This window comes from Anomalospiza imberbis, chromosome 1 (genome assembly GCF_031753505.1).
Source record: "Anomalospiza imberbis isolate Cuckoo-Finch-1a 21T00152 chromosome 1, ASM3175350v1, whole genome shotgun sequence".
NCBI classification, from domain to species: domain Eukaryota; kingdom Metazoa; phylum Chordata; class Aves; order Passeriformes; family Viduidae; genus Anomalospiza; species Anomalospiza imberbis.
The window spans coordinates 98,015,849-98,032,211 of record NC_089681.1 but is presented as its reverse complement, the minus strand read 5'-3'; the positions used below and the strand labels follow the sequence as shown (position 1 = coordinate 98,032,211).

The 16,363-nt window shown below is 41.0% G+C and overlaps 1 protein-coding gene across 2 annotated transcripts in view; it reads left to right on the top strand.

The window, feature by feature from the left end:
• The first annotated feature begins 15,372 nt into the window (after window positions 1-15,372).
• The window catches only part of AMPH (amphiphysin), a 124,922-nt gene continuing 123,931 nt past the window's right edge, over window positions 15,373-16,363 (top strand). Inside the window, exon 1 of one of the 2 annotated variants that reach the window (XM_068201569.1) lies at window positions 15,373-15,561. In XM_068201569.1, the coding sequence (XP_068057670.1) occupies window positions 15,493-15,561 (69 nt within the window). In that variant the 5' untranslated portion in view covers window positions 15,373-15,492. The remainder of the gene's footprint in view (window positions 15,562-16,363) is intronic. The other variant, XM_068201578.1, reaches the window with a different exon arrangement.

Here is a 16,363-nt window from a genome sequence, read left to right as displayed (position 1 = left end):
ACTTCACAACCTAAAGAGAAATTAAACTGGAATTATGATGGCTTCATTCAAAGTTGCATTCATGACTTCTGATAAGCATTCATCAGGTACAGTCACTTTTCCCATGGTCTCTGTAATGAAAGAGTGTTTGAGGTCAATGAATCAGAGGGAACATTTTTCCATTCAAATTTGTTCTAAGGTAGCAGATCTATTTTGATGTTGATTTGAAGTCAATTAAAATGCTTTGAAGAAGCATGAAGGTGATCTGAAATAACTCGTCAGTGGAACCTCAGTGATTTCTACATAGAGAGGAGTGTCCTGTGTTCAGGCATGAAGTCCACAGGGACTCTGTGGTAATGACTGGTGTCAGGCTGGTGTGTCAGCAGAAAACCAGCATTTGTGTGTGTCTCTGACATGCTCTGCATGAGCTCACGGCAGCAGGCTCCCCCCACCATGATGTCAGATGCTGCCTCCGTTACTGCAATGACAGCTCGCTTAAGGGACACATGCCAGCCTTGCCTGTGCACCAGGTCCCCTACCTTAAGCTGTTTGATCTGCTTCATTTGGTACCAGCTGTGCCAGTGTGCTAAACTCTCACCAATGAAGGAGCCAGTAAAAGCAATTTAGCATTTCTACTCTAAGCATGAAGGAGAAGTGAAGCACAATCCTCATTTCATTTACTCAGTGTAGAAAATTTGGATCCTTATTTCTGTCATGCCAAGATTTGTCCCTGGGTTTATTTCTTTCCTGCCGTCCCACTGCATCTCATTGTAGCAGGCATCTGGCTGGCTGCTACTTGGTTTTATGCATAGAGGGTGGAGGTGGTGCACTAGAAGAGAGCATTGCAGTCCTTCTGAGACAGCCAACATTGCTCCACTGTTGTTAATCTTTCATTGGCATGAGAAATGTCATTGAATTGGGAGCAAATAGAATTAATTATTTAATTCAGCCAAAATCTCTCATTGAGAGAGATGCAACACTTTCAGCTCCTCAGACTACTGGGTGGTACAACAGAAGCCCATACCTAATATAGCTGCAGTGCTGAGAAGTCAACTGTTCAATTCCTGCTTCACTTCAAATGGCCAATATAACTCACTAAATGATATGGTTAAGTTTCAGAAGGATGGTGAAAGGAAAATTAGCTGATGCTAATTCTGAGAACCCTGGACACCAAAACAGCTTTGATGCCTTAGAGTCCTAGAAATGAAACAAGACACTTTTGAGATAATATTAAAATAGGAGGTAATACAAAGACTGGCTTTTATTGGAGGCTCCAGGGGCAAATACCGAAAATGCTCACCCCTGCATGGGGTGAATATAGTTTTAAAAGCTTAGCAAATTTGCATAATTGACAAAAATCCCCGATTAGAGACATAAGTGGTGAGGTAATTCCCACATGGTTCAACCCTTTTCTAAATCCTCCCCCCTTAGATAGGAACTGAACTTAGTTTATGAAAATGTGTCTCAAAAAGCTGGTTTCAACCTTGGCTCCCAGGAAGAACCAAGACAGGATAGGTGCCTTGGAACCCCCAGCTTGGAGCTTCTAAAATGTATTTTGTCTTCCTGCCTGTCAGGGTAGGGAAAAGTACTGGGGCTAGCTATGAATACAGTAACAGGCTACAGAACTACAAATATATGTGTAAAGAATATAGAGAATATAAAAGCAAAAAGCCAAAAATCAATTTGGCATCAGCTTGATACACACATAAGGTCAAGATGACCTCATAAATGATGGCTTGCTGTTTGGATTAAAATAAATGCATGAAAAATGTAGAAGGTCCAGCCAGTACATAGGCCTTAGGTCCTCTTCATGTGCTTTTTTCTAAGAAGTTAATATAACTCTTCGCAACCTTGTTTATGTGTTCAGTTTCTTTCCATCATGTGACTGAACTGTAAATCTAAAATCAGGAATCAACTAAAAAAATAATTTTTTTTTAAATGTTATAAAAATGTGGGTAAAAATATATAACACAGAACATTACTGGGGTGAAAGCAAAATCTCTGTCTTGTACTCTGACCTTGGAGCAACCATACCAGAGTGAGGTGCCAGAAATCCATATTTTGGAGTGATTTCTTAATACTGAAAAACAGAGAACAGTTAGGCTGGCATCAGAGAGCAGCATAGTGTGAGTGGAGCAAAGCACATAGAGCTGAGGATTCAGTGTCTGCCTTACAGATACTGTCTTGCTTTAGAATCAGTCTAGTTTGGTCATTTGGGCTGTGCGCAGTCAACTGGAGCAAAAAAAAGTCAATTCTGGAAGCACATTTTCTGGTTTAGTTACATACAAAAGGAATCCATTTTACATGTTGTGACTGCTCGAGGCATGAACTGAAGCACTGTGAACGGGCATGATTGAAGAATAGCCTAAACCACAAGACTAACACAGATGAGTGACAATCTGTGGTTGTATTCTCCACCTATGAGGACAAGATAACAAAACTCAGCCAGAACTGTGTGGAAACTTGGTTTGGTAGATTTATAATGTTTTTAGGAAAAAATGGTAAGGGTAGATTCATACCTTATGTGATAATATAGTTAATTTTGGTTTTATAGATGTGATCCCTCAGATGTATTGAGTTTTACGTCTGCAATTTGTTATTCTTCTGGACTCCATTCTTCTGGACTCTGGATGGACTGCGTAAAGCAAGAATTATGAAAGCAGAACCTCAATAAGGCAACAGTTAAATTCACTGCAGTAATTTTCATATTCAAGCTTTCATCCTTATTTTCAATACAACATTTAAGCTTAATTTAACTATGAAAAACAACAGAAAAAAGCTATACTGTCTTACTCAAAATATATTTGATTGCTTTTCTCAGTTATGTATTTTAAGAAGCAAAAGGTTAGTGTATAAGCAGCTATAGCACCTCCTCTTAATGTTGTGTTAATCTGTTTATAAGATTGCCTCTTTGTGTCTGCAATACACTTACACCTCAAGCTGCCAGTGAGTATTCTGCTGGAGTGCAGAAATAGTCCTGATTTACAAATTAAATCAGTTTCACTTGAATATCTTAGAGAGCACCTTTGAGGAAAAAAAAAGTATAAAAATATTCTCATGATACATCTTTCATATTATATTTTTTTTATTCACACATAAATCCATTTTTTCATTTAGTTACCTTTTATCTTCTCAATTAAAGCAGAAATGGGCAGGAAAAAAGCATTGTACAGGCATTGTCATTGTTTCCAGGGTTTTAGTTTTATCTTATATTTCTCAGTGCTCAGTACAATTCAGGTTGAAACCAAATGTTCAGATGTGGAGATCCTCCCTCAAATGATACTTCTGACTTCTGCAGTTTCAGCTACTAGCATTAAGGTATGTATAACATGCTCTTTCCAGAGCAAAGGGTGTGTTCCAAAGTGAACTTGTTTTCTCTAGTTTATCCCGTCATTCAAATCCTCTCCTCTGTTATCTGCTGACCAGTGCTACAATGCACTAAATATATTCACATCAGTAGTTCTTATCGGCACATGCCTTGTGTTCTCATCTGCACAATACTCAAAAAAATCACTGGATTATTGACAAGGTAGTTCCAAGAGTCTCATTGCCAGTAAACCTCAGTCAGCAAACAGATCAATTTCAGACAATTTTAGGTAACTAATAAAATCTTTCTGATCATTCAACTTTTCAGTTTCTCCATAGGCAGATGAATTACCAAAGACTGGTAAGATTTTCCTAATGAAGTTAATTATGCACTTTAGAAGGATCTCTGTAGGGATAGGAAAAATAACACTGGTGATCAGCTTGCTGCCTTTTGTTGTCTTGTCTGTTCTGACATCATACCAGTTCTCGGTCAGCTGCCTTTCCTTTTTCTGTGGTAAGTCATGCGCAGCATCTCTCAGGATTAATCAGGGCTGTTCCTAGCATGTTCCTCTCATTTCTGATGTTCCAGTATAGTCATAATCTGATTTATTTATAGTTATGACCTGATTTATTAAGATATTATAGTAATATATTGGGACTGCTTCTATGACTACCTTACAAGGGATGCACAAAGTATCTGGAATTTATAAATGCAGTGGTGTAACACATGTGATGGATCACCAATGTAAAAATCCTGGTATCAAAACTATGTTGGAGATCCTGGGACAATGAAAAATATGTTAAAAATTTAAAACTTCTGAACTGCTGGTCTTCTACAAAATTTGTATGGTTTCATGTTGACATCAGCCTTACTTCTGCTTCCATTACAGTTCACCTGCTACATTTATTTAAATATTCATTGTGGCCATCTGCCTGAACTGTGCTGACTGAACTAGATACCATAGCCTCATCTGATATGCATCCCAGCCTCTCCTCTTTCTTGCCTTTCATCCTTTGGTCTCTCAGGCACTAAGCAGCATCTACCTGCCTTTTACTTTGAATTGGTGACTTTTCTTGGTGATGACTTTCACTCACCATTTAAAAATGTTAGCTTTAAAGTTCACGCACATATGCCATAGGCAATTGCTGTCATTTGCTTTAGGAGTGTCTGCCCATCCATTTGTCTAAATAGAGTCTAATTTCTATTCAGAGGGCTGCAAGGAGGGGAGATGAGACCCACCCTTAACAATTTGTGTAAAGGCTTACAAAAGGAATTTGATTTTCTCAACAATCTTAAACCCTGGCCTTGTGCTTTAATTTTGTTCCCTGTAGGATATGATACCATTAGAGGGATTAGGTTTGTACTTCTTCCATTTCAAAAGGAGCATGTTTGATTTTTACTTAGTGACACTGTTTCACTAAGAAAAAGATGTGTCTTTAAACTCACATTAAAGACAAATTTAAAGTACCAGATGCAGAGAAACTTCAAAGCAAAGCTGTTCATCACATTTGTAAAGGCAACTGCATTAAGGTTGGGTAGTAGCAAAGCCTGTGTTAAAATAAAGTGGAGTTGTGTTGCACAGAGCCAAAACACATGGATAGATGCATCCTCTGCCTCAGAGAATGAGATCCTAAACCAAAGCATATTCAAGATAAACAGAAGTTTTAATTTACTTTGATAGCAACTGGGACAGGCCTTGAAGCCCCAGAACTTCAACATTTTGTAGTTCCCTATGACTGAAATTAAAAATCCATGAAAAGTGTAAACAATTCCACCTGGTTGTCTACCAAGGGCCGCCTCTTGATCATTTCAGATTACAAAAGAGACCAACATTAATAGGGCATTGATTTGGTTTTGGGAATCAGGCAGTAGGTTTGACACTCTTAACACTTATGTGAACCTGTAATTTTCACTCCCTGGGAAAGCTTTTGGGAAAGTTATTTTCCTCTCATTTTAATTTTTTTCTAAAACAATATTAATACTGTAGACTGTATATCTCATTTAGAAAAATTATAATCAATACAGAAAGCAGATCATGTTCAATTGCATTGTGATATGCTTCAATAATAGCATAGACAACTTCTCCCTCTCTCTGGTTGAATGCTGTTAACCTTCTCCAAACTCTTTACAAAGGGGAGTTTCTCAAAGTAATGATGTTGCAAAAGATTATGTCAGCAGAGAGATTTTGTTGGTCTGTGCTAAATGATAAACTATACCATGTTACTGCCCTTCTGACATCCAGAGGCTAAATTTAGAGCCCTGGAATTGGTAGCATTTTTGGATCAAGGTTTGAGTTATATCTCAAAGCATGTGGAAATGTGTCATGTAAATTCTACATGTTGAGCAATATATTGATGAGTCATATAATATAAAGCATGACTTAAAATATCTTTTCAAATTTACATTACATCAATCTGCTTCAGTCTACTTCTGCTCATCTTTATCATGTTCCATTTCTCCCCAAAAAATCCTGCATCTCCATATGTTGCCCTCACCTTTCATTAGGCCCAGATGCAAATAAAACCTCAGCAGCTCAGTCCTGCAAATCCTACACTGCATTGCAAAGCTTGGTCTAGATAGACTGAGATAGTTTCTGAACTTTCCTGAGCCCTGATGTGTGGAAGAGGGAGAAAAGACCCAATAACTATGCAGCCCAAACTCCCTCACTTGGTTCAGGCAGCTTTTACCATAAGCAGATGGAAACTAATAGCAGGGTTTACACAGAATATCCCAAACACAGAGGACAAATAGCAAAACAGTTCACCATTGTCTGATTGACTAGGGAGTTGCTGAGCTATCACTCCAGTAAAGCACTGGATGAATCTTAGCAGGTCAAGGACAGGCCTCCATTCCTCCTTGTGAGGGGCTGAACCTTCACTTTGCTTTTGAGTCCTTGTTTTTCCCTTCTATTTAATATCTTTCCAGGTCACAATTTTCCCAGTGAAATTTCCTTATTTGCTGCCTTACTCTAGGCTCAATGAAGTTGTCTTTGCCTTATGCTTTATTTTGCATATCTCTAGCCAATGTGCTTTCTCACAATGTCTCTTCACATCTCAAAAGCCTGAGCCCAGATTGTGCAGCTGAACTTCATCATATTCAGCCTTCAGGTCATGCAAGGCCCATTCTGGGAATGAGGATTGAAAACAGGCTCCTCAGAGAAACTCTGACTGTGGACACACTTCTGCCAGTTGCTAGGAAATTCTGAAGACTGGGATGTTTTTCTCATGTGAACATGGGTGTAGGTAGGTGTCTTTGTGAAACCAGGACTGATGCCTTAAATCATTATTTTTCTTCTTAAGAAGAGCAGGAGGTGAGATTGCTACCACCCACTTGTCTAGTAATAGTCTAGCATTTGGAGCATCTATCCTGCAAAGGTCAGTATGAGATCTGGGACTTGCTTAAAGCCTTGTCTCTCAAATCCCATGAAAGCATTGCAAGCGGCAGTCTGGAGGGCAGTTATTCTGCAGTCTGTGGCAACAGCCATTCCTGGATTTTCACTAGGTGCCTGCGCACATAGGGCTGCCCTGACAGAGCTCATAAACAGCTTTGAAGCAACCCATGCCCCGGCATAGCTCTCTGCAGGGCTATGGTGAAGACTATGAGGGAGTCTTCTGGCATTAGGTAGATCTCACTTCTGCACAGTACCAGGGAAATCCTACAAATAGACCAAAATATGCAATCAGGTTGGAATTTCTTGAGTTTTAGAGCTGAAGTTTTACATGCTCAGAAATTAGTATGTTGGCCTTCCAAGTCTATTTGACAAGGGGTGGAGGGATCATTTTGGGGGAAACTCAATATGAATGGTTAACAGCTTTAGTCCTCATGAAGAAAATTGGTATCCTTAACCTTCCCATGAATTCTTAAGACATTCTTAAAATATTTCCTCCAAGTTTTTAATCCTATTTCTGCCCCAGGGTTTAAACTGAAGGGAAGAAGTGCCTGGTCATGCTATGGATTTCTTCCCATGAGCACCTCAACACAGGTCTCATGGCAGGTTCAGTCACAGACCTTGACCTCTACCTGCAAAATGGAGCTCCAGACAGTTCAGTTCAGTTCTCTTTGCTGCCAGCAAGATGGAGTAACACAAAGTCAACTTTACACCAAGTCTGAGGTGATGTAATGAGAAAACAGATTTCCCAAGTAGTCTTCTCTTCTTCCTTTTCAAACATACCCTTAACTTTTAAGCTTGCTTTTGGATTTTATTTTAGCAGATACTAGCTAACAGGAGGAAGGGGTTTTTTGGCAGACATGTAGAGAAAGATCAGAAGAAACTTGTTTCTCCCTTGATATACAGAACAGGTGAAGGCTTCAAAGACTTTTTCATGGGTAGAATACAAACTATACTGCAACAGTTAGTTTTGTGTGTATCACTGCTTTGACCCATGCCTCTGCACCATTTCTCAGCAGTCCTTTTGTTCTCCTTGTTAAGGTGCATGTCAGCTGGTGCATGTCAGCTCTGATGTAGTGATACTATTGACACCTGCAGTCAGTCTACTAACACTCTTAAATTTATTGCGCATCTACTATTCCACTAACCTTGATCAAAAATTCTTCCTTTGACATTGAAGGAGAAATGATTAGATCTTTTGCTTCGAAAGAAAAGTAGGATGGTACTTGAAAATACTGGGTTTGAACAAAGCTACACTGAGGGGAAGAGAAACCTGGGCACAGTGAAAAATATTCCAGCAGGTTCAACTCATGTGTTTTCTGCAAATCCTTACCCCATCTACAGAAATCCCTTATTCTAGAATAGCACCAAGAAGAGCTGCCTGAACCTTCAGTCTGCTTTCTAACCTCGATCCTCATTTTCCTTGGCATGTCAAATTTTATTTTTAGTTTCCCTGTTTTACAGGTGTTCAGGAACTACAGAGTAGTATATGAAGTCCATGACCTCTCTCTACAAAGCAATGCATTCATTAGTGATTACACAAGATGCATTCATCTAAAGGCATTTGCAGTTAAAAAAAAATTGATATGTCAAAGTTATTAATTCATTGGTAGTTAAGATTTACCAAAGGCTTTCCTTCTGAAAGCACATTTTTGAGACCTACAGTCAGGAGATCTTATTGTGTAGTTAGCTGTCTCATTTCTGAGATACAACAGAGAAGAGTAGCGATGTGTGAACATTTCTCAACACTGTTTTGAAGAAGGGAAAAGGAAGAGAGAAGGTGTTGAAATTCAATTTTTATTTTTACCTAGGCTGCCTCTGATAAAAGCTACAAGAAGCTGCAAAAAGATGCCTCTAAAATAAGACTAGTATAAGATTATTAGCTAAAGACTTCTTTTCCCCACACTGTGAGAAAAATCAGTCTCGCATGCCAAGGACTAGGAAGAGTTTGGTTCCTATAGTGACTGTTATAGCAACTGTAAGCATCCAAAGTGTCTTTTCATCTAATGATAGAAATAGCTCAAATTTCCTTCTAGAAACAGTTGCTGGATGAGTGTTTATTGTCATGCATACATTTACAATAAGGTGAAACAGATCAGAAATGGAGACTGGGGGAGGACCAAAGAAAGTTCTGCTGTAATCTCGATGCAAAGACTATTTTGCCTCCAATCCCTGCTATTTGTTTGTAGCTCTTTTAAATGCTGCAGAAATCTTTCTGGGGGAAAAGAACAAAACAAAACAAACAATTTGAAAAAACCCACACACAAAAAACCCACCAGAAAAAGACAGACGTGGAATACAACTTTTCATATATACTGAGGAATAAATACACTAGCCACAGCTAAATAAGAATCTTAAGCAAGTCAGGCCACTTACAGGTAAGACTATTTTAACTGATTCCAAGGACTATTTCTCACAGCATTTGTCTAGGACACCACTGGAATTAATAATAATAATATAGCTGGAGCCATTGTAAATGAAAGATTTTCTTTATGTAAAGAGAAATATATGCTTCAACTTTTCAGTGTGCTGCTGTTCCTAATTTTGATAAAGAAAGTGCAGGCATTCCCAAAGTCCTCATGCAGAAGACAGGCATCAAATTCAGTTTGGGATTCCTTCAAAAAATTTATGGATTGTTGTAAGAGAAGTCAAGACAAATCTAGCTCAATTAGGAACAAATCATGTACTAAGAAGGGTGGGGACAGTTGAATAAGGATCCTTGATAATTAACAGCTGGGGTCATCTTTGGAGAATGCATAGGTTTAAAACCTGACTTTTGACTACATAATTTAAAGCAGCAGAACCTACAACTTGACAGAGTCTCCAACAGGCACTCCAGGGGTGCCTTTCTGAAGTTTGGATTAACTCTTTGCTATGTTATATGGTATTCACGATGAAAGTGCCTCTCCTGTAGCCAGAAGTCACATTATTCCCTGCAGATCATGACTTTTTGGGACATGCCTGATGCATCTAGGACTAGTAGCAAGAGTTGGGCAGTGCTGCTTTTGCAAGCCATCTTCTGTATCCATGCAAGCAGATCCCTGCTTGCTCTAGTTATTGTTTCCTTGAAAGCGGTGAGTGTCAAGGCAAGAAGAACTGCTGCAGGAGGGGAGGCCTCCAACCTCCATAGTCTAGCTTCAAGGGACTAGGAAGAAAAATTTCCTGATATTTAGAAAATGACATGTCAGATTCAGAACCAGCACAATCAACTCACAGTAGTTTTCATGTATGTCTTCTTGAAGAAAAAAAAAATTGTATGACCTTCATGATGGCATAAATGTATTCATTATTTTGCATGTATATATTATCTTTTCATGACCTTTCTAAATTAGGGGCACACACAGAATAGATACGGCTAGTCACTTTTCTTCAAATTTTAAAAATTTCATGATTAGGACTGCACATCTTTTTGCTACATCCCTCCTTCTAGCACATATAAGTGGTGGAAGCAATGGCACTGTGTAAATGTGTATTAGCACTAGGAAAAAAAGCACAGAGGCTAGATTAGGCTATGTGATGTGTGCATAATGCCATTAGCAGCCAATTCATGAGCAAAGAGTAGCTTAGGGAATCATATTGGTGCCATGCATGCCAAGACCCCTTCACAAGTGTCTAACCTGAGAAAGAAACTCACCACTGGTGAGGCATTCCCCGCCAAAAAAAGGCAAGATTGTGCTGGAATGGCTTTAAAGAAGAATGAAAAAAGAGAGAGACTAACTGTTACAATATTAATTGTTATTGTTATGCAAACAAAAAGGTGTGCATTTCTAGCTAATACTGTAAATACTAGGAATTTTGTAAATATATTTGATAGGAAAGAGAAAAAGATGGGTATGGAAAATTGCATGTGGACAAGTAAACTTTTTAACTGAGACGGACTTTTCTTTCAGGAAAGATCCAAAGGATGTTCTACAGAAAGCCTTTCTGTCCTTTTTACCTGACAGTTAAAAAGGAAGATATTTCTGGTTCTGGCCTGTGTCCTTCTGACTGAGAAGACAAAATGTGCCAAGCACATTTAAGTTCAGATTTTTCAAAAGCAATTTTCAATGATCTTTTGATGCTGACCTCAGATAGACTAAGGGAGACTGAATTTTGGCTAAAAGCGATTGGTACTTATTGTGTGGTGGGAGTCTTTCCTATTTAGGTGGGACAGCTCATGTTATCAGTATAATTCTCCAAAATTCATCTTCACTGCAGCTCGGTGTACTTTTAATCACAAAGAGCATCAGGAGGAGGCCAATCAGAGCACAAGTATCTTGATCAGCATTAATTCCTAATGCTGGAATGAGTACTGTATACACAACCTATCGAGGCACTGTTGCCATCTAAATGATGAATAGAAAGCCAATTTCTTTGCACAGGTCCCTTTGCAACAGGTCCAAATTGCTAGTTATCCTTGCTGAGGGAGGGAGGGAACTGTGGATCCCTGCAGCTCTGTCCGTGCTGAAACTCATTCTTGGATCTCAAAAAATCTTGTCTTTCTTATCACCCTAGTCTTTTCCTTAAGTTTGTATTTTATTAACACGTCACACCAACCTTGTAAAAAGCAAAATAGGCTAGTATTAACTAAGTGATATTTAGTTATTCACTCCTCCTAACCCCACCTGCCAATCCTAAAGGATTTTGGATTTCTTGTCGTGTCTTCTTATCTACTGGCACTGCCTCAAACCTGAAAAGATTCACCCGAAGGCAGCAGTAGTTCCAGGAATCCTCTCTCCAGAAGTTTTTTTTTTTTTCCTATTTGAAGTTTTATCTAATTCCTGTGATTTCAGGGAAGTGGATTTGGAGGAGGGAAGAAATATAACCTCCTCCCCTAGAAGTCCAGCATGGACATCCATGTCGTGTGAGTGCTATTCAGGAATTAATTTCTTATGGAAATATCACTGGTGCTTGTTCTGTGGGCAAGCTCTGCAGCCCTTCATTAGTCATACTTTCCCATGTAAAGCTCATTTTATGTAGCTTCAGAGCCTGGGGTGTCAAGCCAGAAATTTGCTGATTGAAGTCAGCAGGACAGACTTTCCAGGGTAACAAAGTGAGGCCATTGCTGAACACCTGTATGTAGCTCTGTGAATCCAGATACAGATTCAAATAATGAACATTTCAGATTCAAATACTGAAGCTGAAATCAAAGGGCATCTTTCAGATAAAATGCTTCCCTGTGATGGAACTGGTGTTCTGTGCCAGAATGTAAGTACCAGTTCAACATATATTAGCACTTTAATGGATGATAGGTGTTGATCTGAAGGTATAGTAATGAAAGAAAATGTAAAAAAAAATAAATCTGTATTTGTCTTCAATAAGAAGAATTTTAATTAAAAATAAAGGTCTAAATATTAAAATACAGAACATGTATGGGTTTTAATTCAGGAGGCTTATTAAAATTTTCCTAGATTTTTACAGGATTTAGAACTCCATTTATTTTATGAAAACATTTTTCTTTTGATGCATGTTTTCCACTGTGTTCCTTACTTTCCTTTTCAGTGAGACAGACAGCTCTTCACCTTCTGACTCACATCCAAAAGTCAGCAAGACTTACAGAAACTGCCCAGATAATTTAGACAGTCTTTTGCTGCCCATTACATGCTGACCTAAACCACAAGTATAGTACCAAGTTATCACATGTAAAAAAAGTTTAAAATTCAAGTCCTGTACACCTGAAACCTTTCATTTTCTTGTATTGTTTTCCCATGTTTGCTATTCTATTAGTCCCATCTTGCCTTGTATTTTTGTCCATACATTCTGCCTCCCCAAATCCACACTACAGTGCAATTTCAACTCTCAGGCTGCCCTGCAGTTTCATTTCCTGCACCAATTTTCCACTTCACTGAATATTAAAGTGGTGTGCTTATAATGAGGATATCTTTTATGTGCCATGTCTGTAGTGTGAATTGTGAGTGTCCATATGCTATTATTTGTAAAGGTGCAAGTCTCTTGTTACTCTGTAGCAGTTGATATCTGTATTTTAATTATTATGGCAATGGAGATGGCTGCAAGATACCTGCCAATTTTTTCTAGCATCAATATTGTAAAATTGACTCCTATGGACCATTATCTTTAAATTTTACTGCTTTACATAAATGAAGAGTGATCAGAATAGCCAAAATGTTGCAGGAGAATGGATTGCAAGCAACTTTGCCCCTGATGAGTTGCAGCTGTACTAATTACCAAAGAGAAGGAACAGCCTTGCCCTTAAGTCACAGCTATGGTCAGTATGGGTGGGTGTTATAAAAGAGTGGGTTAGCCAGTTGAGAGGAGGGTTTGTTGTGAGGACAGTCAGTCTGCTGGCAAGAGTCTGCTGACTGTGCTGTGAGGAAGGGTTAGGCTTGTTGCTTGAAGAAAGAAGTGTCCCATCTTATTTCTACCTCTAATGTGAGGTCTATGGTGACAAAATATGTGATGAGAAACCATGTTGTTGATGAGCCAGAAATTATCCAGATTTCTTATTTTTCTCACTAGTATTTTGGTTGAATAGGGATCAACAGCTGGAAAAAGTGGTGACATAGCAGTTGTACTAATATTTACTGTCTCCCTTCCCTTTTAAAGATTTTATGTTGAAAAATCACGACTCCCTTAGGAGCATTTTTCTATGAAGGACTCCTATTCAGGAGGGAAACTAAAGTGAAATCTCATTTTAAAATAACACCAAATAAACAATAACAAGATAATAGGGAGAATATGGGGTAAATTGTAATAAAGGACTATTAATTTTTAAATATCACCTATTTCAGATTAAAGCATGAGCAATACACAGAGAAAAAATTGCTTTGAAACACATCTTAATGGAGAAATTTTCTCTGAAGTATTAATTACAATAAATGTTATATGCAACAGACAGAGTATGGAGAGTCTGATAATTTGCTGATAATTACTTTCCAAAATCTAGTTGATGGAGAGCAACACACACATTGATAAACCAGCCAGTGAAAAAGCATTGGCTGTTGTCAAAGGCTATTAAATGGGGCAAAGCCAGTGCAGGTCAACTGACTGAGAAGGAAGAGACCAGCTGTGTGACTAAAAACACATCTTCATTTTCCTCACCCACTGGCATGAAAAAGCATTTTTGTACTTGGTGATGAGGGTTCTACTACTATATCAGACAACAAGGATCTAAAAGGCACAAGAGAGTGTCCTCCTTCTCCTAGCCCAAAGACAACAAAATGCACTCTGTTCTGCTAATACTTCCTACCTTTGTTACCCTTTGGTGAAGAAAGTACATGAGTAATCAGTTAAGAACACCTCTTTTCATGATGTTTTTTAAATCGTTCTTAAAGTGGTGGAATCAGAAGCCAAACTGGCCAGAAAGAGATACTCTGAAGATGTGAAGAAATACTTCAAAGAATTTGGGAGCCCTATGCACACTGAGATTTTGTTTTGATCTTTCACCAGTTTAATAGCATTGTAAGACACTACCGTAATCTTTTAGACAAAATAATTTCCTTGGTTGCTGTGATATGTTTTCTTTGGTTTTCTGCATTAGTTTTGAGTTTGGGGTTTTTTGTGTGATTACTTTTTTCTTTCTAAATAATATTTACCTGAGAATTAGGTAAGTACCTACTCTTACTAAACATTACTACTGCTGCAGCTGGCATGTTAAATCAGCTTCTTCACTGAAGTACAGGAAGATGTGTCAGGCACATGTGGGACGGAGCAGATTTCAGAAATACATAGTCTCGGGAAACACAGCTGGACTTACTAAATGTATGAGACATTTCATTTTGGCAGGTAGAAGACCTTCTGATCTGTGTTTTGAAAAATCAATGAAAAGTATTATGATAATAGGACAGTTCCCTTCCTGTATCCTAGAAGGATAGAGGCTCATGCTAAGAGAGTTGCGTTCCAGTGTTTTGCTTCATCTTGCTTTGCTATTTTTGCTGCTGGATTTCTCCTCTCCATATCAGGGAACTCCACACTTGGCGAAACAACAGAAATAAATGCCAGGAGTGAATCTGGGGCTTGGTATCTAGGAAGGATGACTTTGCCAACCTTGAGTGACTGCTGCTGCATGATCCCTAGAAGATTTTGCGGGGCTTGAGTGTTAGGACAGAGATTTTTGTTATGACTGCCCTTCAGTTTTGACTAGAAGTTGTAATTTCAGAAATAAGATCAAAAACACGAAACCAGCCTGGAAACAGTTTACTGCTGTTAGTTGCTACACTGAGACAGGAGTGAGAAATGGATGGGAGGAGGATGTCAAGAGCAGGAGAATGGCAAGTCAAGTGTAGCACATTCAGCAGCACAGGCATGGTAACCCCAGAACAGCTGATGGCTGTGCCAGGAAGCCCAGTCCAGGCCGAGCTGGGGGATGCAGGTCCCTCTACGGCCGCACCCATCTACTGCACGAGATGCAGCAGCCACCAAACCTATGAAAAGTGTTAAAGGAGCTTGGACCTGGAGTGACTCTGACTTGGTGGAAACTTCTAGGGTAGTAAGTAGCCGCCTAAGGCTCTCCGGCTGTACAAGGAGGCTTGCGCCAGTAGTGGACGCAGCCATCAGCTGTGCTTCTAGAAATCATCATCCCCATTATCTCTCTTGATGTGTTTTATTATCTAGAGGAATTGCCTCATCTCCAGATGACAACGCTACCCGCCCCGCGGGGTCCCGACAGCCGGGGACGGACGAAGGCGGGGGTCCCGCGGCTCACCTGAGGCGGCGGCGGTGGCCACGCCTCTCCCTGCTGTGTCTTTAAAGCCCTCCTCCTCCTCTTCCTCCTCCTTCTCCTCTCCATCCCTCCATTCCTGCCTCGCCGCTGCCGCTCGTAGCTACCGGGCTCTGCCTCGCCCGCCTTCCCTCCCCACCCTCCCAATCCCCGCCACCAGCCATGGCGGACATGAAGACCGGCATCTTCGCCAAAAACGTCCAGAAACGCCTCAACCGCGCCCAGGAGAAGGTGCGCTCCGGGGCGGGGGTACAGCTGGGAAGGGGCGGAGGGGGAAGAAGAGTGCGGCGGCGGTGCCCAGGGTCCGCGAGAGGATGCGGCTCTGCTCGCCCCCACCGCCCGCCGCTGCAGCTTCCCTTCTGCTTGCCCGCGGGGGCGCCGGGCGGGGGGCCGGGGCCGCCGGCTCTTTTACGTAACTGACCCATTTCACCGCGCCCGCGCTGCCCCTGCCCCCCGCCGGCCGCTCGCTCCCCGCGGGGACGCGGCGCTACGGGCGCTGCCGGCGGCACCTGCCGCAGGCCCCAAGCAGCCGCTGCTCCCTCGCCCCTGAGGTGGCGCGGGGCTGCCCGCGGGGGTGGCACCGCTCCGCACCCGGCGTGGTCGCGTTGCTGCCCCGGCCCGTGCGGGGAACGCGGGTTGGGTTCGCCTCGCCTCGCCTCGCCTCACCGCCCGCCGCCAGCCCTCCTAAGAGGATTGCCTTTCCTTTAATATCCTCGCCGGCTCATCTCCGGCTGCGGCGATCCGCCTCGTTGCAGCCGCGGCGTGAAAGACACCGCTGCGTGTGATGACAGGAGCCCGCGGGGGCCGGGATGCTGGCGCAGCCCGCGCCTTCTTCAGGGGCTGCTGCGGTTTTGGGGAGCTTCTTGGGATGTCATGAGGCTGGTCGAAATGTTCTGCAGTTCACAGCTTGTGCTGCCTAGGAAAGTCGGTGCCGATTCTAGCGTTATCGTAGCCTGGAACGGGCGAAGTGGGGGAGAATTTGCAGGAGTTCCTTACCAAAGACGAGGGCCTTATGGGCCGCTGTTTGTTTTGT